This window comes from Prosopis cineraria, unplaced genomic scaffold (genome assembly GCF_029017545.1).
Source record: "Prosopis cineraria cultivar Desert tree isolate PC_DT_omini unplaced genomic scaffold, ASM2901754v1 PC2, whole genome shotgun sequence".
NCBI classification, from domain to species: domain Eukaryota; kingdom Viridiplantae; phylum Streptophyta; class Magnoliopsida; order Fabales; family Fabaceae; genus Prosopis; species Prosopis cineraria.
In genome coordinates, this window is record NW_026555333.1 from 13191720 (window position 1) to 13216223 (window position 24504).

At 34.9% G+C, this 24504-nt stretch overlaps 4 protein-coding genes across 7 annotated transcripts; 3 read left to right on the forward strand and 1 right to left on the reverse strand.

The window, feature by feature from the left end:
* Positions 1–2310: 2310 nt before the first annotated feature.
* Positions 2311–6332, forward strand: LOC129304083 (probable inactive receptor-like protein kinase At3g56050). The gene is made up of 9 exons (XM_054943720.1): positions 2311–2702; positions 2790–2925; positions 3258–3329; positions 3435–3578; positions 3658–3798; positions 3946–4355; positions 4582–4772; positions 4866–4998; positions 5567–6332. Exons 1-9 carry the CDS (start codon positions 2588–2590, stop codon positions 6163–6165), a joined length of 1941 nt encoding a protein of 646 aa, XP_054799695.1. The 5' UTR covers positions 2311–2587; the 3' UTR covers positions 6166–6332.
* Positions 6333–9161: 2829 nt separating this feature from the next.
* Positions 9162–10146, forward strand: LOC129299788 (non-classical arabinogalactan protein 30). The gene has a single exon (XM_054938263.1). The coding sequence runs from the start codon at positions 9433–9435 to the stop codon at positions 9952–9954; it is 522 nt and encodes a 173-aa protein (XP_054794238.1). The 5' UTR covers positions 9162–9432; the 3' UTR covers positions 9955–10146.
* A 66-nt stretch (positions 10147–10212) lies between these two features.
* Positions 10213–13100, reverse strand: LOC129303616 (uncharacterized). 4 transcript variants are annotated; one of them, XM_054943040.1, is made up of 5 exons: positions 12911–13100; positions 12689–12833; positions 12276–12433; positions 11503–11587; positions 10213–11420 (listed from the first exon to the last, which is right to left on the reverse strand). In XM_054943040.1, the coding sequence occupies exons 1-5, from the start codon at positions 12991–12993 to the stop codon at positions 10332–10334; spliced, it is 1560 nt and encodes a 519-aa protein (XP_054799015.1). In that variant the 5' UTR covers positions 12994–13100; the 3' UTR covers positions 10213–10331. The 4 variants fall into 4 exon arrangements, with proteins under 4 accessions (XP_054799015.1, XP_054799014.1, XP_054799018.1 ...); XM_054943039.1 differs by having other exon boundaries at positions 10213–11423; XM_054943043.1 differs by lacking the exon at positions 12911–13100 and adding an exon at positions 12554–12611 and having other exon boundaries at positions 10213–11423; positions 12689–12726.
* Positions 13101–13796: 696 nt separating this feature from the next.
* Positions 13797–18494, forward strand: LOC129303617 (uncharacterized). Its single transcript, XM_054943044.1, has 4 exons — positions 13797–14364; positions 16117–16602; positions 17269–17781; positions 18093–18494. Exons 1-4 carry the CDS (start codon positions 13933–13935, stop codon positions 18174–18176), a joined length of 1515 nt encoding a protein of 504 aa, XP_054799019.1. The 5' UTR covers positions 13797–13932; the 3' UTR covers positions 18177–18494.
* Positions 18495–24504: the final 6010 nt, after the last annotated feature.

Here is a 24504-nt window from a genome sequence, read left to right on the forward strand (position 1 = left end):
CAGATCTTACCTTTCTGTTCTCCTACTCAAATTAAAACCCTCTATCACCGACCCATTTGAAGGATCCATGAACACGTAACCATTCAAGTTGGGCAACCAATCATTCAACATTCACATTTATCATCAACGTACACTGTAGCGTGTGTAATCAAACAAACGGAAAAATGTATCTATACATAATATCCTTCTAAAATTCCATTGCACTCTAGCTAGCCACGTGTGAACTAAACTCTACCAACAGCATGAGATCGTTGGGAAATTGTTGCAGGCGCAATTTTTTTTTTAACCCTAATTACAGCGCTTATTTCTTTCTCTACACTTTTTAGAGAGTTTTTATTTTTTTCCAAGTTTCTTTTTTAGGAAGTTAGAGACTTTTTGATACCAACCTTCATATTATTTTATATGTTTACAAGCCCGATAAAACTAATGAAAAAATTATCATAATAATTCATCTAGAGAGAATTCTATGCATTTGCAAGGAACTTGACATTAGCTGTGCTGTTTATACAAAATCTTGATATGAGCTATATTATTCTATTTATATTTTATATTGATGAGTACTACACTTTTCATTTATTATTTTATTACCAGAAGGTTGGTAGAACATGACTACTTCTATCAAAAACTTAAAAAAATTTCTATGCGATGCACACGCATGACGAGTTTACGAGATCAATGCAATTTTCCTATGCATATGGAAGATGAGTCTAATAAAATCGAACTATCGAGATCATAGATAATCATGATTTTTAAAAATGATATTAATTAAAAGTAGTCTTGATAAAGTATGATTTTCGTTTGAATAGTTTTTTCTTAAGTGATTATGAGAAAGTTAATTTTATTTGGACTGTGTTAATCAAAATCATGTTTACATATATAATTACTTAAAGAGGGTATAATTTTTATAAAGCTGTTCAATTTTCTAGAATTATTAATATCCAAATATAATTTAATAAAAATCTAATGGTGATTTTTTAAATGCAAAAGCATCTCCTGGTAGCTCACGCTCGTTAAAGAATCTAAATCATGATTGATCGAGATTTTTAAAAAATTATCCAAACAGTGCAGACGAGCTTCATAATCACTTGTATGAGTTTAAATGAAATTATATAGACTTTCACCATTAAACGAAACAAAAACTAATATGGGTTGTAGCTACTGAAAATGAAAAAGGTTAGTTTTTTCTAACACGAGAATCAAGGTTGTAATTTTCATTTAAAAAAGTGCCTTCATTTAATATTTAATTATATTTTAAATAAAATTATTTTTCATATGAGAATGAAAAAAGAAAAAGAAAAATGGAGACGAGCAAAGATAATTAAAAGGGCAAGTGATGTGTGGGCCAGTGAGAAAATTTCGCGAGACCTCAAACAAAAAAGTGTGACGATATGGAATTATTAATATGTGGAAAGGCTTCATAGCAAGAGAGGGAAACTTCGAGGCAAGTGCGAAAATGCAGAAAAGGGGGGCGTTTTACCAGGTCCAAAACAGCAGACATCTTGTTTTGATATAATCATCATCATCAACTTCCTTCTCCTTTACAAAGTCAAGCAAAGCAAGTCGCCGGCGGATCATTGGCTCCTATCACCCCACTCTCATCCACACAATACACTTCCAGCCTCTGCATGTCCCATCATCCATTCATTTCATATCACCTCTACCATTATCTCTTAACAATCTGAAAGTTAAATCATTGGTAATGAGTTGAGAATAATATATATATATATATTTTTTTTGCTAAAACAAAGTATGGGTAAGTTAGTCTATGAATATCATCAATAAACTTCTCACGTCTGTTTTAAAATTTAAAAATACAATTTCATGAATTATGAACCAAGTTTTTACCCCAACTTGGTTATTTTTTTTTTTTAGCATTTCTTTTTGTATTGAATTGGTATATTTTTGTTTATTTTTTTTTAGGTCAAATATACTTGAGTTTTAAATTTAAAGGAATAACAATTAATTCCCAAAATATTGAATTAACAACAATGAGATCTTTTAAAAAAATATAAAAATAAATTAAAAGTGTCAATTTAAATAATTGTGATAAATATTTAGATTTAAATATAACTTTTATAGTAATTAAGATTTTTATTTATAACTATATAAATGGATATTTATAATTTATTTTTTTAAAAAATTTTGTTGAGAACTTGATTATTGTCATTCATTCGATCTTTTAAAGTCTAAATGACATTCGATCTTTTAAAGTCTAAATGACATGGAGTCAATTATTCCAAACGTTGCTTTGGACAATTCTAAATTTCCAAGTCAGCAATTTTCCTTCCTGCCATGGCAGTGTAAATTTCTTGTGCGGCGTATTTTATAGTAGTATTTCTTTTGCTACAAAATTGATAAACATTTTGAGCCTACGCGTTTTCAAAACTTTCTGAATCTAAACTAATTTGCAAGCGCTGGAAACCTGGTTTTGACATCGCCTCTCTTGCTTCTCCGTCTTCCTTTCAACTAACCATTCCTTGAGACGCTGGAAGGCTTCGCGATTCAACTCAGCTCATCTTCTTTTTCTTGCAAAACTCAGTCTGGGTTCTTTTGTTTCCGTGCGAGTCGTCCTCGATTAGCAACAATAATGAAAAGGAACTGGAATTTCAGTCAGTTCGGGGATCATCGGGGGCTTTTCCCCTTTTTGGTGGTTTGGTTGCTCTTCCAGTGCTTGGGTCTGTGCTGCTCTTTAAATGACGAAGGTAAGGAATTTTGGGTTTGAGATTCTGTACTTCCCTATATTCAGTTGTTGCCATCCCAGAGAAGCTGAATATGGTATTTCTGGGCAGGTAATGCGCTCTTGAAGTTGAGGCAGAGGATAGTGAGCGACCCTCTTGGTGCTTTGTCAAATTGGATGGATGAAGGAGAAGTTGACCCGTGCAATTGGTTCGGAGTTCAGTGCGTAGATGGAAGAGTGGTGGTTTTGTAAGTGGCGTTTTTTATTTTCTAAGAATATGAAGGAAGAGGAACACATTTTATGTTTGGATCTTTCAGTTAGATGACATTGGGTTTTTTCCCCCTTAGGTTTATTTTCTATGATTTATTGCCAAAACTGTTTGATGGCACAGAAATCCTGTGTATATGACGAGTGTTCATGTTCTTTTGATGATAATTGATCAATTTTATCATATCGTGATACTTCTTACATTCCAATGGCAAATGTGCCTTTCTTAATATAGTTGACTCAGTATTTTTACCTTGACCTTCTTTTCAATCTTGGGGTTGTTCTAATTATAAGAAATGATTTTGTTGTCCAGGAATTTGAAAGATCTTTGCCTTGAAGGAACTCTGGCACCTGAGCTTGCGAACCTTGCTCATATGAAGTCCATGTAAGATGCTTGCTACTTGGATGCATTGGGAAGTGTATAACTTTCACCCATTACTTATATAATTTTTTTTGTTGCCTAATAAAATCGCTGTGAATATGCTAGCAGTATTCTGCGAAATAATTCATTCTATGGGATCATCCCAGAAGAAATTACCAAATTGAAAGAGTTGGAGGTTTTGGATTTGGGATACAACAACTTCAGCGGATCTCTGCCAGCAGATCTTGGGAGTAATATCTCTCTAGCCATCCTGTAGGGTTATACTCTTTAGACATCTCACTTAATTTTTAAAAACTTCAGCGATTAGGTATTGATTTAATTCTTCTTGCAGTTTGCTGGACAACAATGAGCTTCTTGGTGGGTTCTCGCCCGAAATTAATGAACTGAAGATGCTCTCTGAAAGTCAAGTGGATGAAAACCAGCTAACTAATGCAGCTAAACTGCCATCTTGTGCAAGCAGATCCATTCCAAGGTATGTCACCACCAATCCACCGAAAAGAGGTCTCCTTTGGGTTTACTGTTTTTTCAAAAATCTGGGGTGCGCTGTTTTTTCCCTTTAAATTCCATATTTTGGCTAATTTTTACTATCAAATCTAATTCATCCCTTTTCTTTTCAAAGGAATGTTGTTGGCCAAGATAGTGGAGTTCTGCGAACACTACTGGAAATTAAAAATCCTTTAAATCGTGAAGCTGGTCCCTCTCATAGCCCTGCCCCTGCTCCATCTCCATCCCCTTTACCTGACCCTCCGTCAACATCCCCAACTCCTTCGGCAGTACCACCAGTAACATCAAATAAAACTTCCCCTCATCGAAATTCTTCTGCTGCATCTCCTTCTCAAAAAATACCTGAAGCAAGATCTAAAAGTTCCCCAAAAAATTATGTTGCAATTTTGGCTGGAGGCATAGGTGGTGGTGTATTTCTTCTTATTTTAATTGCTGGCATATGCGTCTATAGAACCGACAAAGTTGCTACTGTCAAACCTTGGGCAACTGGACTAAGTGGACAGCTTCAGAAGGCATTCGTAACTGGTAAATCTGAATATTTCTTTTGTAATTTTATCAGAACCAAACTGTCAGTTAACATCGGCGCACACAAATTCAGGATTCCTGCAACATGAGAAAGACAAAAAAGGAGCAACTTTAATTTTCTTGGGTCCTTAAATATCCCATTGATATAACTTAATATTGGGCTATTTTTGTCTGTGAAATATATACTTATCCTTTATGCATGCATGACAGAGGTTTAAAATTTTAGGTGTGCCAAAGTTAAAAAGGTCCGAGCTTGTAGCAGCATGTGAAGATTTTAGCAATGTAATTGGTACTTCACCAATTGGAACAGTGTACAAAGGGACTTTATCTAGCGGAGTTGAAATTGCTGTAGCTTCTGTTACTGTGACATCATTGAAGGATTGGTCAAAGACTTTAGAAGTACAGTTCAGGAAAAAGGTACCGTACTAAAAAGCTCAACAAGGTCATTTGATTATCTGCTGCCTTCTAAAATTTAGCTTACTCTTAATCTTAATGTAATTTTGGCTTCAGATTGATATGTTATCAAAAGTGAATCACAAGAATTTTGTCAATCTACTTGGATATTGCGAGGAAGAGGAGCCTTTCGCCAGAATGCTGGTTTTTGAATATGCGCCGAATGGAACACTATTTGAACATTTACACAGTGAGTACATATAAATTCAGTGGTTCTATTACACTGAAAATAGTCTGAAAGTATCTCAATTTTTAACTTGCTATTTTCAGTTTGTTGGTCTTTCTTAATTGCTTATCTAGCATGATGGGACAAGTTTGTTCATTTCTAAACGTGTATCCATTGTTATAATGATATGATGTTTGCTAGTTACTGATTTACATATTCTAAGGAGTGCTCAGATTCATGGAGAGAGATCTTAACCATTGGCTATTGGGGATCTCTAAAAATATTATGCAGCATTCTAGAACCTCTGAACCTAGAATTAAAGACTGATCTTTCTAGTCAAACTTGCATAGACTAGAAAATATATGGGAATGGCCTCTCACAACAGCATAATTTAGATTGACTTAACTGTAGATTTCATCAAGCATTTTAGTTTTCATTGTATTGGAAAGTTGTATTATTTGTTCACTGTTCCTGTTCCTATGTTTCCATTTTTCTTTCAAATGCAAGAATAATTCCTTAGAATAAGAAGCCTTTCTGTCATTCTTTTGGTGCTGGAAATGGCTCATGAATCTGAACATGTTGGTACTTGCAGTAAAAGAAGCTGAGCACTTGGATTGGGTTACAAGACTTAGAATTGCAATGGGCATGGCATACTGCCTGCAATATATGCACCAGCTGGACCCTCCCGTAACCCTTAGCAATATGAACTCTTCCTCCATCTTTCTCACCGAGGACTATGCTGGGAAAATCGCAGATTTGAGTTTCTCATATGAAACAGCATCACCTGAGACGAAGACAAAGGGCAGAAAACACACTGATGATCCATTAGCAAGTCGACCGAGCAACGTCTATGACTTCGGTGTTGTGCTATTTGAAATGGTAACATCCAGAGTCCCTTATTCAGTTGATAATAGCTCACATGAAAACTGGGCATCAGATTATTTACAAGGAGACCGTCCCTTGAGAGAAATGGTGGATCCAACTCTAACCTCTTTCCAAGAAGAGAAGCTAGAGCACGTTGCTGAATTGATCAAATCTTGTGTTCATCCTGATGCAAAGCAAAGACCAAGTATGAAAGATGTTAGTACGAGGCTGAGAGAAATAACAAACATAACAGCGGATGCAGCAGTGCCAAGACTTTCTCCACTTTGGTGGGCAGAGCTTGAGATTTGTTCAGCAGATGGAAGCTAAATGATAGGGACTTTCAGATTGTAAAGTAAGGAGGTTTGAATATTCAGTGATCTTTTTTCTGTCGGTGAAGGCGCAAAGAGTACTCACCTGAAGGTTGATACATGTATGTAGTTTTCACGATTGCAAATTTACATGTATATAAGGAGATATAAGCGACATGTGGTGAATACCTGGCCCCCCCCCCCCCCCCCCTTTTCTTTTTGTTTTTTCTTGGCAGGCTCTCCTCTTTCGATGCCGCGTGGGAAGCTACCGCAACCAAAGGGATTTCACTCAGTTCCAGTCTTAATTACAACCCTTCTCTTTCTCACTCCTCGTCCTCCATAGTTTAGGCCATTGAAGTCATAAACATAAGATTGGAAGCTTGGGTCAACCATAAGAAAGTTATATCAGCTTAATTAAAAGTTTCGAATTTAAAGTCTGGCAATTTAATAGTGTTGATGGTAGATCTTCTGTTCAAGAGTCTTGTGATACTCCACGCAAAAGAAAAAATACTTCAACCTACTATAATGCAGTTTTTTAAAAAACTTAGTCTTAATACAAGGCGTATGAAAGATTATTTATTATCATAATCTAATTTTATTCGTGTTATAAATTTAATTTTATGGTTTATTGTTTATTATGCATTCCCCTCTTCCTGCTTTTAATAGATATAAAGTTAAAAAAATATTTTAAAACATATTTAATAAGGTAGCTGGTATTTCTTAATTTTAGTAAAATAGTTAAAAACGCTTTATATTAGAAAGTGAAGGGAGCATATTATAATTTGTAATCTTGCGGTGCATGTATCATAACATACACGCATATTTATGACTCACGCATACATATATGTAAAATTGAGTAATTTTTGAGCATTAACATGGTTATTTAATTAAATATATGATGCCAGAAAAATTATAAATTTTTTGAACAATCGTCTATTGTGGTTGGTTTCATTCACGAATGGAGAAAAATCGAATGCAGGTAATTGCCAGGACTTTGTCTTATGAGCCGACAGTATAGGAATGTAACGTGGACGAGGACTTGCATTTGCGCGTGGACGCACAAAGTTCCAGTTGGAATATTAATGAATGGCGGAACCAAAAATTATAAATATTATTATTTTTTGGGTGACAACGATTGATTGACGTGTTCATTCAGGTCAACCAAAAAAAAAAAGTTCTCATGTTCATATGTTCTAAAGGAGCGGCAGAACCACATTATTTACTGGGAGGATAGGCCATGTGTATATTAGGGGCTGTACAAAATTCTTTTGATTTGATTCGATACAACTCAGTTTGCTTTGATCTAGATAAAAATTAATCTCTTAAGATTAAAAAAATTAAAAAGATCAGGCTTTTTTTTTTTGAATTGGGCTAGGTAAAAGATCAAACATTTGGACCACTTAATTTCATCCAGTATTATAAATTTATTTAATATAATTATAATTGATGTATTAATAATTATTATAATAAATTAATTTATAATAATAATTAGTAAATTTTTCTGTTTTTATACTTATAAAATCATAAATATTAAGCAAAATTTCAACATCAACTAACTTTAGTAGTAGAATTTGTTGTTAACATGGTGTAATGGGTAACCCAAATACTTTTTATTGTCATTGGAGATTGTTATAGATTTATAATTGTTGTTGTAATAAATTTTATGACTATAATTAATTTTATTATGTTAATTGAGTTTATTATATTAAAATAAATTGCTACCTTTCACATATGAAAAAGAAAAAAATAAAGTGAGATACTGGACAAGATTGAAATTAGTCTCCTAATCCTATTAGACCAATCTAGTTTTTTTTGGTGTCCTTAATATAAAGAAGCAGTATGCGATGAACTGAAATAGAATAGAAAAGTTCTATTATTTCAACGTTTTTATTGAATGAATAGTTTCATTTTATTATTATTTGAGAGTTATTATAAAATTATTGAAATGAAATTGACTATAACTATGTTTTTCTATATTTAGACGTATAAGCTAATTTAGATTCAAGGTTAGGAATAAATTCTTTGTTTAGAATTTTCTTCCAACATGATAATTTGACAAGAACATATTTTAAAAAATAGTAGTAGTAACAATCTTCATTACATAAATTTATTCATATTTTTTAAATTTTTGTATATAAGCTTTTTAAAAAAACTGCAAATTTATATTAAATAGTGAAAATATACCCATCCTAAAAGTTTGACAACAGACTCAATGTCTTTTTAAATGGCCATGACTAAATTGTGTAGAGAATTAAAGAATTAGGTCCAATCAAATAACAAAAGATTCTTACATATAATATATGAGTTATTAAGAATTTAGTATCTCAACAGCTGTAATTGGCTTGATGAACAAGCCAGTTAGCAATTGGCTTTTTTGAAAACATAATATAAAGATACAATTCAATTGCACGTATAACAAGATTTTTTATTTCTTTGATAATATTGAAGAGATGATAATTCTGATAGTTCTCATTTTGAACTAAGTTGATATTTTTTTACTTTTTATTGACTCGCAAAAACCATCAATTTGTGAAAAATTTTCAACCTAGTAGGGATTCAACCCTTCAAAAATTTCAAGGAGTTGCATCACGGTCTTAGTTTGGTAGCCAAGATACATCTCAAACAATTTCACTTCCCCTCAGGCCTTCGAAACTATTTCGCTCTTAAAATTTCCTTCCAGCGATGTCTCAAACATTTTAAACATACCCTGTATGAAACTATTGTAGTGATTAGAGTTAATAATCCATAATTAATTGTGGTAACAAAATATTTAAAAAAATTAAAACAAAATATTTAAAAAATATAACATCAGACGCTAATTTTAAAAAAATATATAAATATTTACTCATAAACTTACCCTAACCATAAATTGCACACGCACACACATTTATGTAATCTCATTTTAAAATATCTAATTAAGCACGAGTAAATGAATGCAATTATTTGTGACATCTTCAGAGAGGTGAGGAAATCTTCTGGCATGTACTTAAAGCTTTGCATACATAATAAACAAGGCATATTTATTTATTTGGCCATATATCTACTTACATACTCAATCAGGTAACCTAGAATCTCATCACGGAAGAAAATGCAACCCTGAAGGTGGCTCCCACGTTGACAGCTAGGAAGAATCATAGTCGCTGGCCTAATGGGGGGCACGTTGCGACCAGCACTATGAATTATTGATAACCTATATATACACACTCACGTACATGCCATCTTTTTCACTGCGAATCAATCGTCCCTCAGCTCTGAACTCTTCCTTGTCACTTCACTCCTACGAGAAATGGCAAGCACGCACCTCATTAGCCTTTCTCTTGTGCTTCTCCTAATCGTCTTCCCTTCCACAGAAGCAGATGACTATGTGCCAACAGAGAAGAAAACAGATGTGGTAGTGGAAGCCATGGTCTACTGTCAGAGCTGTGACCACTATGGAACCTGGTCTTTGACTGGAGCCAGGCCCATTGCCGCTGCCAAAGTAAGCGTTACCTGCAAGAACCACAAGGGTCAAGTTAGTTACTACAAGGTCTTCGAGACCAACAGAAACGGCTACCTTTTTGCACAGCTCGAAGGGTTTAAGGTTCAGAATTATTTGTTGGATCACCCCCTCCAATCTTGCTTCGTGAAGCTTGTTTGGTCTTCTGTTGAAAGTTGCAGCCTCCTGTCCAATGTCAATTATGCACTCGACGGAGCTCCACTCCGTTATGAGAACAAGAGATTGCATGGAAGCAGATACGAGGCTGTCGTATATGCTGCTGGCCCCTTGGCTTTTCGTCCCAATGGTTGCTCTCACACTACTCAATTCTAATTATGCTGCATAAGATTGTTCTTTGTTATTTTAGAAACATTTGTATTGAGATCCGTTTCAGTATTATGTTTGACAGTTGCTGTTTTAGTTTTTGTTGATCTAGCAGAAAATTGTTGTCGTGTTTTTGCCACATTAATTATTGTAATAAACTCGAGTGCAATATCAAGAACCAGATTTTGTTTTTCTTGACCACTCTCCCATTCGAGTTTCATAAGCAAAAAGATTCGCGCAAGACGGAAAAACTAATAGAGAAGGACAACACAGAAAAGATAACTCACATTTGATTACCTCAGGCAAATCAAAGGCAATTCTGCTTGCATTCAATAATTTTTTAACAGTTTTTGATACATGCTACAGTATCAGCAATCAATTTGTTCTTAAAAATTCAACGGCATATTGAACATCTTGTTTATGTCGTTTATTGCCTCCTTTGTGAGGAGAGTTGGCTCAAATAAATCAGATTCTGACTTCCCCGCAAATTTTGGAGGTGGTGGCTCTTTTTGATGTTCCAAGTCATCATCAGCAAGAATTGAAAACCCACCGAACTCTTTTCTGCTATTGCTCTCGGGTGCCTTTTCCTGCTTCATTGATCTTTTTCGCCTCACAAAATCCATTGGCTTCCCAAACATGTTATTAATGTCATCCATAGCTTCCTTCATGTTGATTGTGGGGTCTACCAAACCATGGTGACAAACATTTTCTACCACTGGCTCATCCGAAATGGCGGAGCCAACAAATCGGCAAACGACTGTATCCTCTCTGAACTTCGACTTACGGGAACTTCGTGCATCCATATCACCAGATTTTTCAGAAGGAATATCCTTGGGACGAAGAAAAACAAATGCATTCAATTGAGAAGCAGAGGAAGTAAAATCTTCTGAGAGGTTCTGGACATCACTCTGTTCATCGTTTATGTCACTAGTTTCACTGCGTTCTTCATCATCAATGTATATTTGAAGTGGTTTTTGATGAGATTGGCCTGTTTCAGTACCGTCCTGCAGAGATGAAGAAGCTGATGATTTGATTCCATTATCCAAGTTTTCATCAATAAAAAACTCTAATCCCTTCTGTGCAAGGTGATCTTCTTTCGACCAGTTTTTGTGTGATTTCTTGGGCATGGGAACATCCTCTAGTGGCTCGCGGAACATACTATTAATGGCATTCATTGCTTCCTTCATATTTATTGTAGGATCCAACAGTCCATTATGGCAGGCGTTTTCGGCTTCAGACCTTCCGACAAGGGCAGTGCCAACAAACTTGCCAACAACTGTGGGTTCATCACACAACCTCTTGCCCTCGCCCTTCTCTACAAGCCTTTCATTAGCAAGGCTTTTACCCACAGAAGTAGCAATTTGAGGTCCTTTATGAACACTCTCAGTGCTACATGCTTCACTTTTTCCCTCGGTCTTGTTGAAATGAGGTGGAATATTCTTTATAGACAGAGGCCTCCTGGAAGCTCTCCCTTCCTGCTGCCGATGGAGATCTTTCTAAAATTATGTCACAAAGAAAGAAATTCAGGCCAAAATACAAGACTTTCGTGGGCACTACCTGGATTTTTTTGTTTTTCTTTCTTTCCATTCGACCAAGAAATTGTTCGTATGATTTCTGCAAGTCATCCATAGGTTCTGCAAGGCTGCTCGACAAAAAAGGGAAAAGAACGTGATTGTTGAAAGATTAGGGTAGCATCATAGGCTAATAGGCCTCTCCTACCAGCTAAAGCATAGTTAGGTGCATTCTACATCTACCATGCCAATAAGCCAAAAGGCAAATGACTCACTTGCGTTCAAATTATATACCTTTCCTTTGTACAAATTATTTAGAAACAAAACAACAACAAGCTTTATCTAGTGGGGTCTTTAGGAAAAAAAAAAAAAATCCAGGACACTTTTACGGCCATCAATATGTTTCAAATGGCAGAAAATAAAATTCATTTAGGAAAAAAAAAAAAAAGCACTGAGATTGATCTCTGCGGCATAATCGAATGGCAATTTGATGTGAGTATTCCATTTCACTGGAAAAACATATCAGTCGGCCTAATAAAAAAGAGTGGATTGTTTTCACCCAAGGAAAAAAAAAAAGAGTGGAATGAGTGGGAAATGAATTATTGTGGGCAAAAGATAGCAAAGTTCAGAGCACTGGAGGTTCGCCTTGGCACTTTCAACGGGCTATGAAAATATTTTTTCTTCTGAAGGTTTTTGTTTTTCGGGAATAAAGAGCAGTTTATCATAAGACATGCGCAACAGGTGAGCGTTAGTGAGCTGTTAGCATTTTTTTTCATTCAAACAAAAATGTTGATTGCTTACTACTACAGAAAAACTTACTTTTTCACTCCCAGATGGTACATTTTCTCAGCCTCATCATATCTCTTGTTCTTTTCATAGTAAAGAGCATATGCTTGGTAGAACTGACAACGTTTTGTCCCAATATGATTAACCTCCATGATTTTCAAAAGCGACAACGGGTCATCCACAAAATCCATCTGAAAATCAAGGAAAAAGACTATAAACCATTTGACTGTCCCTTTAGTTAAACTGGAATCGAACGATGAACTTCCTAAAATCATCACAATAACTCAAATAATAGATTTTTTTTATATTACCAAGTCATGGCTTTTTCATCACGATTTCCAATCCCATTTATCAGCAATGAAGCATAGTCTTGAAAAATCTATCAATTAGCTGAAAATAGACATAGAAAAAAAGAGGGGGATAAAGGAAAACGGTGCTTCAGTTACCAAGTGCAGCCAAACCCGAAGATACCGCATGTCGTTTCGGTAGCGTCGGTCGGACTCAAAAGTCTGCGCACATTTCTGTAAGAACTCAGGCAGCTTGTCGTTGAGGGTCGCAGGAGACAGATTGTCCTTCATCTTTCGAATCCCTCTGCACCAACTCACGTTGGAGGTAGCCTTGAATGTTAGAGAAGAGAAGCCAGAGGAGGGAGGAGAGAAGAAGCATACCGCAGCCAAGGAAGAAGAGGGTCTTTGCCAGAGTAGGTCTCGATGTCGGAGAATATGGAAGAGGAAAGGTCTTGACTAGCCATTTCGGAGCAGGATCGGCAGCGGCGACGGTCGATGTTGGTTTGCCTGATTTGAATTTGAGCGTGCTGAGCGGCAAGGTCGCAATTATTTTTCCATATTTTGTAGGTCAGATCAGAATTATTTTTACAATAACGACTTAACTTGAGGACAAAATCATTTAAATAGAATACTTTATTGTTTTATAATTTTTTTTTTTGTGCTGAGCTTGGCACATCTAAATTAAATTCTTAAGGATTTATTATGGAGATTAAATTTATTAGTTTTATAAATTTTAACTAAGGTGGCTTTTTTCCTTTTTAATTTTGTAGAGGCATGTATAAAAATCATTGTATCAATGATATTTTGATTTTTTAAGAGATCTAAAAGAAAATGGCCTTATAACCATCATACACATGATATTCATAGAGTGCGTGTACATGTAGTGTTTGCACTTTACATATTACATATACGCACAAAATGAATTAGAACTTTAAAAATTAAAAAATTATAATAAATTTAAATTTAAGTTTTAAGATTTAAAGCTAACATTTCTATTTTAGACTAAAATATGGATCTTATTTTGAAGTTATGTTTACAGCTCCACCCTTCATAATTTAAGAGAAAACATTATTTTATTATAGATTTTTTTTTTCTTTGGCCAAGATTATAGATATTTTATATTAAACATGGATAAACACATAAGAATATATTTTTAAAATCAATGGAAATTAAAAATTTATATAAACAATTTAAAATGAATCAAAATTGCTCACCCAAAAATTACTGTCAGAATGCTGGTTTAATATATATATATATGTAGAATGTACTGCTAGGACAGTTAATCATCGATCACCATCTGCTCCTGCATCGCCGTCTTCCTTCTGCTTGCAGAGCTTCCTACATTCGCCGGCTATCTCTTAACTCTCTCCCAAGTCCCAACCAACTTCCTCTAGTAATCTCTCATGGCAAACTCAGACGAAGAAAATCAACTTCCGTTTCCTGCAATCCCTAAAAATGGCCCCAATACGAAGAATTTTTCCAATGACGACGATGAAGACGACGACTCCGAGGAAGTTGATGATGACGAAGACAACGACGAACGGGAGCTTCCTGCTCGAGTCCATGATGTGATAATAAGGGGCAATACGAAAACCAAGGATTGGGTGATCGAGGCTGAGGTGGAGGGGATGAAGAACGCCACGACTATGCAAGAGCTGGTAGAAGCGGCCAAAATTGCCAATGCGAAGCTTCATAGCCTCCAGATTTTTGATGCAGTCAATATTAAGCTTGAACCAGGACCACCAGAGTTGGCTAGTACTGCCAATGTCATCATTGAGGTCTCAGAGACCGACAGCAACCCTTCTGGTGAAGTCGGCATTTATTCAAAACCCTCGGTACAGTCATTTTCTCTCCTTGTGTGATGCTATTTCGAGATTGAATTGGTTATTTGTGGTTTAATTTTCCGTGTATGGATTACTTGTGAGTTGCTAACTATTTCTTTTGGCTGCTGAGAAGTCAGAAGTAAATGGGTTGAATATTTAAACTGATTTACGGTTGGCATGCAAGTTATTAGTCTAATTTGCAGGATTCTAAAGAAATATGTTGTCTTTCGAATTCGTTTTAGTTAGTTTATGAGATAGCATTATACATTGCAGATTTATGCTAGTAAAAGCAAAACCTATTTGGTATTGGATATCTTAAGCCTGGTTAAATGCTAAACGACAGACATGGTTGCTGACGAAAATAGAAATTCTGGTTCTGTTGTGTGAGTTCCAGAAAGCCCATATATTTCCTCTTAGGTTTGAAGTCGCACCTTTTCATTCATGATGGTTGTTGTAGACTTTAAAGTACCGCAAAACTCTAATCATTTTTACATTTTTTGTTTTCGAGATATCCACAGTGGCAAGCATGGGAAACTAAGAAGTTATGAAAAGTTTGCATTTCAACTGGGTAGCTGGTTTTGATGCTAGCTGGGGATTTGTGCAATATGACCATTCTAGGATTAAGGAGCTTCTATCTTTGATGTTAATAGCTTTTTAATCTCTCTTTGTGATCATGTTTTGGATGGCACTTGGATGGCTACTGGCTAGGAGCACCATAGATGCATATTTATCTTCACCTAATTGTTCCACTGGTTATTAGTTAGGCTGCAAAGAGGCTCCGGTTAAGTTGTAGAGAAAGCAGCACTATTTTCTTTGTGCAGTCCTTGTCATCTTTTAGTAAGACCTTGGGTTATTCTCTTTAGATGCATACACCACCTTGGCTTCTCCCAGAGTTTTTCGGAAAAATGGTGTCAAAGGTGGTGGCAATTTTTCTACTTGATGAACTTTTAATAGTAAAGCTACTGCATGGTAGCTGCGATACAGCATACAAATGTATTACAGTACAGAAAAGTACTTGTCCTTGTTGTATGTTCTTAGCTGTCGGTAATATGGATATAGATGACCAAGAATAATATCTTGCAGTATTATTTTTTTCACCCGATGCAGACTGTTTGGTTGGAAAGAAGTATTTCAATGAACATGCTTTACAATGAATATTAAAAGAAATTCCAAATACCCCATCTGCTTGTAAGTTGTAACTGCACTTTATGATTCCCATAACTGAATGTTTCATTGCCCTCGTGTCCTTCAATCCTCTGAGCCTTGTTATCATATTATTCCAACTGGGTTTTTTATGGTTATTGAAATGCCCTTCTTGAGTCCTTTCAACATTTTCAAAATTTACATCTAAGAAAGAAAATATGAAAGAAAGATATACTATATGAAAGAGGGCTGCAAAAGGCACCGTTGAAGAAAGTGGAATGGATAATCTTGAGCCTATAAAGAGGGGTAGAGGAAGATCAAAGAGAACAATTATGAAAGTTATTGAACGAGACTTCTTAGTTAATATTATTCCTAAAAGCTTGGTTAAAACACAATAGTATCATGCAATTCATGTAGTTGACTCCACCTAGTGGGATAAAGCTTGTTATTGTTGCCAAGTTAGGACAGATATTTTTGTTGCCTGAAGTGTATTATTCATCATCTCAAAGACCTAACAGTGTTTGCATGACTTTGCTTTGCCTATTCTTGTGGTGTGTTGGTACTTAACAGGTTAATCTGATGTCTTTCTCTTTTTAAAATAAATCCTCTGATGTCTTGCAGGTTAGTTCTTGGTCTCTCGAAGGTGCGTTAAAGTTCAAAAACTTGTTAGGCTATGGTGATCTGTGGGATGGTTCTCTAGCATATGGTCCCAATCAAACTTCAGAGGTGAGTGTTGGGGTGTTTGTGCCTCGATTGAAAGGATTATTAACCCCTGTTGTGGTACGAGCATTCATGCATTCCCAAGATTGGCAAGAGTATTCTTCATACAAAGAGAGATCGTCTGGCATGTCTCTTGGCTTATTTTCAACTAAGCACCATGACTTAGTATACAATCTTGGATGGCGTACCATAACAGATCCATCACAAATATCATCCAGATCTATTAGGAGGCAGGTTGGACATAGTTTATTGTCATCTTTGAAATATACATTTAAGATTGACCAGAGGAACTCAACAATTAGGCCTACAAGAGGATATGCTTTTCTTTCTACAACTCAATTAGGTGGCCTTGCACCAGATCACAGGAGCTTGCAGTTCCTGCGTCAGGTGTGACTGATTTCTTTTTATTAATTTGGACTTCCACTCATCAGTTGCTTTGCAATTGAATATGTCATGAACAAAATGTGATAACCTCTCACAATTATCGCTAGAATGTGTATATTGATGCAGACCATACAATTTGAACTGAAATGATAAACTTAATGAGTATAAAAATGAGATTACGACTGAAGTAGTTTTCAGCATGGGGGGCCTTAGAATTTGATGCAATTCTTGAGAGAGAACATCTTTTTTTCCTGGAGCATCTGATGCGGTATAAATATGTCTGTATTCTATGTGGCAAGTACCATGGCCTCTTGATATTTTGAATGGGAATCATTGACTAAGGATTATGCGGCGGAGAAAGAAAAATAAAAACGATATAATAGCCTGCTATGCTGCTATTTGTGAATTATCCCTTAATCGCTTTTGCTGTTATTGCTTCCCGTTCATATGGTGGGCTGTGTATTATGGTTGCATGGTCACATCATATTTAACCACCAATGTGATTATATTGTCAGTTAATCACAACCTGCTCAGGAGATGTGTGTATACTATACTTCCTTGGTAAAATATATTTAAAATAAACTGTTGCTGTAATATCCCTCATGTGCATGTCTATTTTTCTTTTTAAATATACTTTTGTTGAGTAATTTCCCCCCTCATCTAATGCAGGAGTTTGATGTTCGATATGCCATTCCTTTTGGGTTTTTTCAAACAGCGCTCAACCTTGGGATCTCTGCTGGTGTCATTTTTCCATGGGGCCATGGGTTCTTGAACAAGCCTTCTCCCCTGCCAGAAAGGTTTTTCTTGGGCGGCGATTTCTCTCCAGTTTGCGCCCTAGGAGGGCCAACGACATTATGGGGATTCAGGACAAGGGCATTGGGCCCTAGTGAGCCGCGAAGACAAAGTAGAGATGGAAATAATGATGACAATGTCGATTCCTCTAGAAGGGACTTCATTGGAGGAGATCTTGCCGTTACTGCTTTTGCAGACCTCTCTTTCGATCTTCCAATCAGCTGGTTAAGAGAACATGGAATCCATGGACATGTTTTTGCTGGTGCTGGGAATATTGCCAATTTAGCTGAGAATGAATACAGGAAGTTCTCTTCTAAAAAATTTTTGGAATCATTTCGAACGTCTGTGGGATGTGGAATTGTTATTCCAACTAAAGTTTTTCGGCTGGAGGTTAGTTTCTTTTATTTTATTTATATAATCATATTGAATCAAGCACTGTTCAGAGTGAGAGTAACTAAAAGTTGGTGGAGATTGGATGTTAGCGATGGACGAAATCATGTGGGGACTTTGGGGTAACCTGATATATTATGTTTGGAGTATATAAACTACGGAATGAAATAAAGCCATTCCCTTATTTCTGTTCATTTCCAATCGGGGACTTAACGGTTTGAGAGAGACTTAATAATGCTTGCTTGCGAATTTATAATATTATTCGCATGAAAATGAGATTGAAGTCTCTGACGTACTTCACACTTTTTCAGGGTAATTTCTACTACATACTCAGGCAGCATGAGCATGATCGTGGAAAGACTGGTTTTAGGCTGAGTTTCTCGGTTCCTTCATAGGGCCTAAGAGTTTAGTTTGGTACGTGCTGAGTGATTTGGCAATCTGGGCTTGACACACAGCACAATAAAGCAATCGAACTTCATTTTTCAGATTTACTTTGGAGTTCTTTTTTTTTTTTTTGGGCTCTGCCCCGGGATAATCTTTCTCTCTCTCTGTTTTTTTTTTTCCCTTGATTTAATTTCAGATTGAAATTTTAGAAAAGGGTATTGTTTTGTGATATATCACCCTTCAAGTTCCATTATCAATAGATGATGTTTATGGCATATCAGAAGTCTATGACAATCAACTTGCCCACACTAATGTACTGTTACAAAATGAAGCCTTGATTTCGATGAGTACAGAGAATTCAGGAACTCTGACTAATGGGCTTAAATTGCTAGTGACGCCAACTCCCTTTCAATCCACCCCTATTGTTATTTTTGCACGCTCTGCATCTCAAAATAAGAGCCACGAGAAGCTCTGACGGAGTGTGTTCATATAGCTAGAGATGGAAAATATTGTAGTAATGACAGTTTCATCGTTAAAACTTAAAAGGTAGGATACGTACAATTATCAAATGACTGATGAAAGGGAATATGGTTTTCAAAGCGTAATGATTTGGACCACAGCTTTGAAAATAACCATGTTGTTATTGTTGTTACATTTATTTAATGAAGTTTGCAGTTTTACTCCAAAAAAAAAAAAATCCATGCTGCGAATTGAAGGCAAGTGTCACGGTCTTGAAACCTTCTTGTCTTTGAACCATGCCAGTTTTAGCATAATCAAACTTTTGATTGTTATTAAGTTAGCTGAACTCTCAAAATTTAGACAAAAAGACAACTCACACAACTAGAGAGTAGAAAGTTTGAGCATATGAACTTAAGAGTTCTATTGATTTGTATGAGTGGTTACAAATGAGAGGTGAAGGGGTATTTTATAACCCTCCTCCTTCTTTCAAAAAGTTTCCACCTCCTTAATGGATAATTAGGATTAATTCAATTCAACAATGTACATTCTATCAAATAATTAGGATTAATTTATTTCAACAGTGTACATTCTATCTCTAAAATATTCTATAAAAATATTTACAACAAATATCTAGATATTTATAAAAATATTTTTAAACTGATATTTAAAATATGTGTGAAATATTCTAAAATATCATAGAATATTTTAAAATATTATGGATATTTTCACTTTTCTTTATAAGTTTCTAGAACCTTCTATAAATTTTTAGAACCTTTCAAATTTCTTCAGTTATTTCTAGAACCTTTCAAAATGTTCTAGATTCTTCTTGAACATCTTAGACTCTTTTAGAATTCTCTACATCATCTTGAACATCTTCAAAAACACTATAATCTCATAAGTTCTCTTATTTTTTAGCACAGCTTGTGACACAAGGCTATCTTCAAATATCACTTTGTGAATGTGACAATTCTAGCAAGGACCTTGACCTTGAGTGTGACCCATCAATTCGGACTTAAGCATTAGGGGCCTGAGGTCAATTTGACTTGTATATATTTAGGCTCTATGAGTGATGATGAGCGAAGGCAAGTGACAAACCAGAAAACTCCAGCATGCTCCACAAGGAGCTTAGTTTTTAGCATTCACCTAAATCAATAATCATGTTAGATGTATGTACATACTACACACCCAGGACAACATGCAAGATCATTTAAACGCATAGGCTGTGGGAGCAGTGTTTCAATTGAACATGACGCCCTCTGCCATTCCCAACCAATTCATCATGAGTAGATCATAGGCATGCATGTGTGATCGTATTGCCGTTCATAATTTATCAAAAGGCAACCTCCTCAAACACTGATCACAAACAGAGCGTTGTCGATGATATTTCTAGCGTTGTCACAGCCTCCTCAAGTAACTCTGCCGAAGCCAGAACCCGCAGACCCAAAACTAACTACACAGTGACGCTCAGACACGTCTGAGTTCAAATAAGCAGGAAATAGATCCTTGAGCCTAAAATATATGTGAACCAGGAAGTCAGTTGACGGGGACGAGGTGTGGTTTGTTGGTTGTTGCTAGCTTAGTCAATGGTGGAGGACAGAAGAGAAAGCCAAAGAGATTATAAGAAGGAAGCGGAAGGAGGAAGAAGTGCTTTGTGAGTGATGAAGCTGAGGCTAAGCGTTTACAGTTTGTGGAATAATGTGTGTGGATACGACAAGTCAGACTTTTTGCGAGACGATTAGGTTTACCAATATATATATATATATATATATGTATGTATATGTATATATATTTTGCCCAGTAGGTTTACCAATATAATTAGAGAGAGAATTAATAATATTATTGTTGGGGAAGATTGATGCACTTTTGAGTATATATACTTTTTGGCATGAAGTTTAATGGAATAGTCGAATGCGTGGAGATTTTTCTGTGTTTAGGCAGATATATATCACGGGGTGACCTCGTGACATATAACTGATAAATCCAAGCACTAAATATTGGTAGACAAATTTAAGATATCATGAAGTTTACTAGAACACTGGTTAGGTTGCACGTTAAGATCTAAAATATTGGTAGACAAATTTTTAGATGAAATATATAGAAAACATATTGGTCCAGAGAAATTAAAAAGACAACTTTCTATATAGTATCTTTAATATTTGTGGCTGATTGATTTAAACATGGGAGAACTGCCTCATCCGTAATATATTAATTTTCATGGAAAGGTTCTGATTTATCATCTAAAAAGGTTATCTTTAATTTATGAACTGTTACCTAAATATATTACTGTTATTATTTTTAGTTATTTTGGACACCTAATTATATTTTAGCCTTTTCATGAAATCTATATATACAAGTCAGTATCCTCTTGTCGAACAGTACAATTGTATGGATATGTAATTAGAGTCCACTAAAAACAAAGCTCATCCTACACCATCCTGCATGCGCGTGTCTATAATATAAACCAGTGAGAATTGTCAATAATACGTCGCTATTTATCAATTTATTGGATATATTGACACACACATGTACGTGTATACATATCTCTGTGTGTATGATGCTTTAACTAACAGGTATATAATCAATCATGCCACAACTGATGATTCAAATGTCCTATTCAGCTTGAATAGAAGTTTTAAAACCATAAATTTATAATGAGTCTTATATTAGACGACTTTTCAAATGATATGAGATTTACAGTGTGAGAGACCTTCACCTAATAAGTATTTTTTTTTTCGGTTGAAAATTGCTCTTCCTTTAAAATTGTGCGAATAAGTGGGTAACATATAATCTCACTCCATTTTTTCATTTCCTTTGTTCCTATTCACATCGCTTGTTTCAGTCCTTTTATTCAAATTCCACATCTTTTGATTTCGATGAACTTCATTCTCAGCAAAAGCGACTGTGTTTAAAGACGTGTTTGGTAACAAGTTGCCAGATCACAAAACGTGGTTTTCCTGCTGGAAGCATTTTGTGAATGTGATATGAAACATATGCTAATATACTGCATCAATCTCCCAAACAATATTTGAATAACTAATTATCTTCCTCGAATAATATATCATCCATTAAAAAAAAAAGGGATAGCAATCAAGGCCCCCTAAAAGCAATTGAAAACATATTTTTCTCCCCTCCACTCTTCTTTAAATTATCCATTTGCCTCTAATTCCTACTACGTACAAAAAATTAGATAAGTCCCTTGTATCATTTGAAACTTAACAAATAAGTTATAACTTAAAAAAAAAAAAAGCATCTATACAGCTATCATTCTTATGTTCGCACGCGCGCACTTTATAAATGAAAATATAACATTATGATTGTATTTTGTTTTCGGTCATTGTAATTCTATTTTATTATTTTCAATCCTTTTAATTTGTATTTAGGTTAAATTTGAAGCCACGATTGTGCAAAAGGATGCAATGGCTAAAGCAAGAAATGGGCTCAGTAAATAAAGCATTAGGTCTAGGTAGAGATCCTATAATGACAAAGTCGGTCCATATCGTGATGAAATAATTTAATTAAGACAAATTGAATTTTAAAATTCTTTAAAACTCAAAACCACTATTTAGACTGATTACCTCACACAAGATCATAATCTCAACAAACCCTAAATCTTGCAGGGTAGTAACTCTCATCCACAAATATTTCAAGGACCCGAGCTGACAATTACAAATAACTAACAATGGCCAGTATATGATGTAGATAAGAAGAACATGCAACGCACAACTTAACCCTTGAGATTCAAGATAGGCATATGAGATCAGATGTGGTGTGTCATGACACGAATCTCATGGACCTTACCCATTTGAATCCTTGAAATTTTTGAACAAGCTCTGAATTTCATTGAGGGCAACTGCTTTAGCCGAATTACTATAAAAACAAGAAAAAGTCACATAGATGAGAGGACTTATCAGCAATTGACTCTCAATATTTATTTTAGAATTTTAGTTTCCAGATAGATTTTAGAATTAGTTTTAGCTTTGTAATCTTTACAATCTTGTATTTTGCACATTCTATTAATTAAACACTTATTATTTTAACTTTTTTGTATCTTTACATTCGAGTTTTTGTATCTTTACATTCAAGTAGACTATAGTAAGAGAGCCTAAAAACTCTTTTGCTATCTTTTGAAATTCAATGTGTTTGGCATACCTTGCACTTTTGTTGTTTATGAACAACAGTTTGATAGCTTAAAACATTAGTTTCTATAATTTAAAAAACGCACATAAAAACATGAACTAGTGTTGAAGGGTTTAATTTTATTAACATGTATTTAATGATCTTTTAACCCCTTCACTAATGTGTATTAAATCTCGCATTCGTCTTTCACCTTCTATTTAAGCCTAATATAAAGAAAGTTTTTTCTTTACTTTTTATTTTCAATCATATCTAATCAATTTATTTTTATATCAACATATTTTTACCGTCTTAGAAAAGGGATTAACAAAACAATAGCATAAATAGTTCTGTTTATGCTAGCTCATAATCTTTAATTACATTTTTAAAATTATACAAACTAATATTATACTAACGGATCAAACTAGAAGAGCAAAAAAAAAAAATTAATGAAATATAACTATAAATATTAAAAGCAAAACACAATCAGAAGATAGGAACCTATTATTATATTTTTTAAAAGAGAATCAATTTTCCATGCAAATTAAAATAAAACAATAAATGCCAAAACAGTCTCGCAGATGACATGAGAGTAGTGTCCCTTCTCACTACCCATCCATGCTCTTCGCCCCTGTATGTCCCACTAGTTTAATTGGGGGAGAAAATAGATGAGGACGAAATGATTTTAACCTGTTTGAATCATTTTCTATTGTTGACGCTTTTAAATTCAAATAATAAGATTTATTGCAATGAGACCACTAAATAATAGTATTTTTTAAAATGGCCGACATTCTTTAAAATGAAAATAAAGTCTGGAATTTAATGAGAGAAGGGTAGGTGTAAAATAATACCCCCTGAACCATAAATTATAAAACAATTTACAATAAGCTTATATATATCAATAAAATTTGATCATTATACTTTACAAACTTACATTTATTCTACGCGAAAGTTCATATACTGTTACTCTAATTTTATTTATAATTTATTTTTAACATATTTTATAGGAACTAAATAACCTTAAAAACTTATTAATTGAATAAATTTTTATCCTTGTTGATATTAAATAACATGCTTTTTTAATTAATGTTTAATGAAGATAAAAAAAATTCATGATAAAAAAATCAATATTTTATAACTAGAAAAAAATAAAAAATAAATATTACCAAGTAATAAAAAAACAAAGGAAGAAATAAATAGAGCCCAGCAAAGTGGGACTCATCATCTCCAATCATTCCTGGGTCGGCCCATTTTGCTGAGCCGAGTATAGAGGACGGCCATTCTCTGACGTGGCGCGTGATAACGACGGACCGTTAAAATAGTGAGGCAAAGGGGAATGGGAGTGGGGAGGCGCGTGGAGAATGGGGACGGAGAAAAGGACGCGCATTAAAGAAAGTGGGACCCAGGAGGGAGAGTTGGGAGATCAAAGGAGAAGATCAAATGCATTATCTCAGCTTCTATCATTTTCCAATGAAATTGTGTGAAGATGACATTCATCTATCTTCCCCCTTTTATCATTGCCCCCCCCCCCTCTCTCTCTCCACCCCAACTTCCACCCCCAACTTCCACAATCCAATCAAAGTTTTAAAGTTACCTCTTTTCTGCCTTACACAAACCATGTTCCATGTCTCTCCAATCTATTTAATATATCACAAAATTCACGCTTTTCTCCCTTTGTTTTCACACATCCTTGACTTTGCTCTTCCAAAAACACCTCTTGCCTCACGAGTCATAAACCCTCCACCTACTAATACTTCTATTTTGCTT

What these genes read in the sequence shown, in the direction of transcription:
- LOC129303617 (XM_054943044.1), top strand. Translation starts at nt 13,933, where the DNA reads ATGGCAAACTCAGACGAAGAAAATCAACTTCCGTTTCCTGCAATCCCT. An exon ending in GCATTTATTCAAAACCCTCG is followed by an intron (nt 14,365 to 16,116) that starts GTACAGTCATTT and finishes GATGTCTTGCAG; the next exon opens with GTTAGTTCTTGGTCTCTCGA. An exon ending in GCTTGCAGTTCCTGCGTCAG is followed by an intron (nt 16,603 to 17,268) that starts GTGTGACTGATT and finishes CATCTAATGCAG; the next exon opens with GAGTTTGATGTTCGATATGC.
- LOC129304083 (XM_054943720.1), top strand. Translation starts at nt 2,588, where the DNA reads ATGAAAAGGAACTGGAATTTCAGTCAGTTCGGGGATCATCGGGGGCTT. An exon ending in CTGCTCTTTAAATGACGAAG is followed by an intron (nt 2,703 to 2,789) that starts GTAAGGAATTTT and finishes ATTTCTGGGCAG; the next exon opens with GTAATGCGCTCTTGAAGTTG. An exon ending in AAGTACAGTTCAGGAAAAAG is followed by an intron (nt 4,773 to 4,865) that starts GTACCGTACTAA and finishes TTTTGGCTTCAG; the next exon opens with ATTGATATGTTATCAAAAGT.
- LOC129303616 (XM_054943039.1), bottom strand. Translation starts at nt 12,993, where the DNA reads ATGGCTAGTCAAGACCTTTCCTCTTCCATATTCTCCGACATCGAGACC. An exon ending in CCTCTTCTTCCTTGGCTGCG is followed by an intron (nt 12,834 to 12,910) that starts GTATGCTTCTTC and finishes GAGTTGGTGCAG; the next exon opens with AGGGATTCGAAAGATGAAGG. An exon ending in TACCATCTGGGAGTGAAAAA is followed by an intron (nt 11,588 to 12,275) that starts GTAAGTTTTTCT and finishes TTTGTCGAGCAG; the next exon opens with CCTTGCAGAACCTATGGATG.
- LOC129299788 (XM_054938263.1), top strand. Translation starts at nt 9,433, where the DNA reads ATGGCAAGCACGCACCTCATTAGCCTTTCTCTTGTGCTTCTCCTAATC.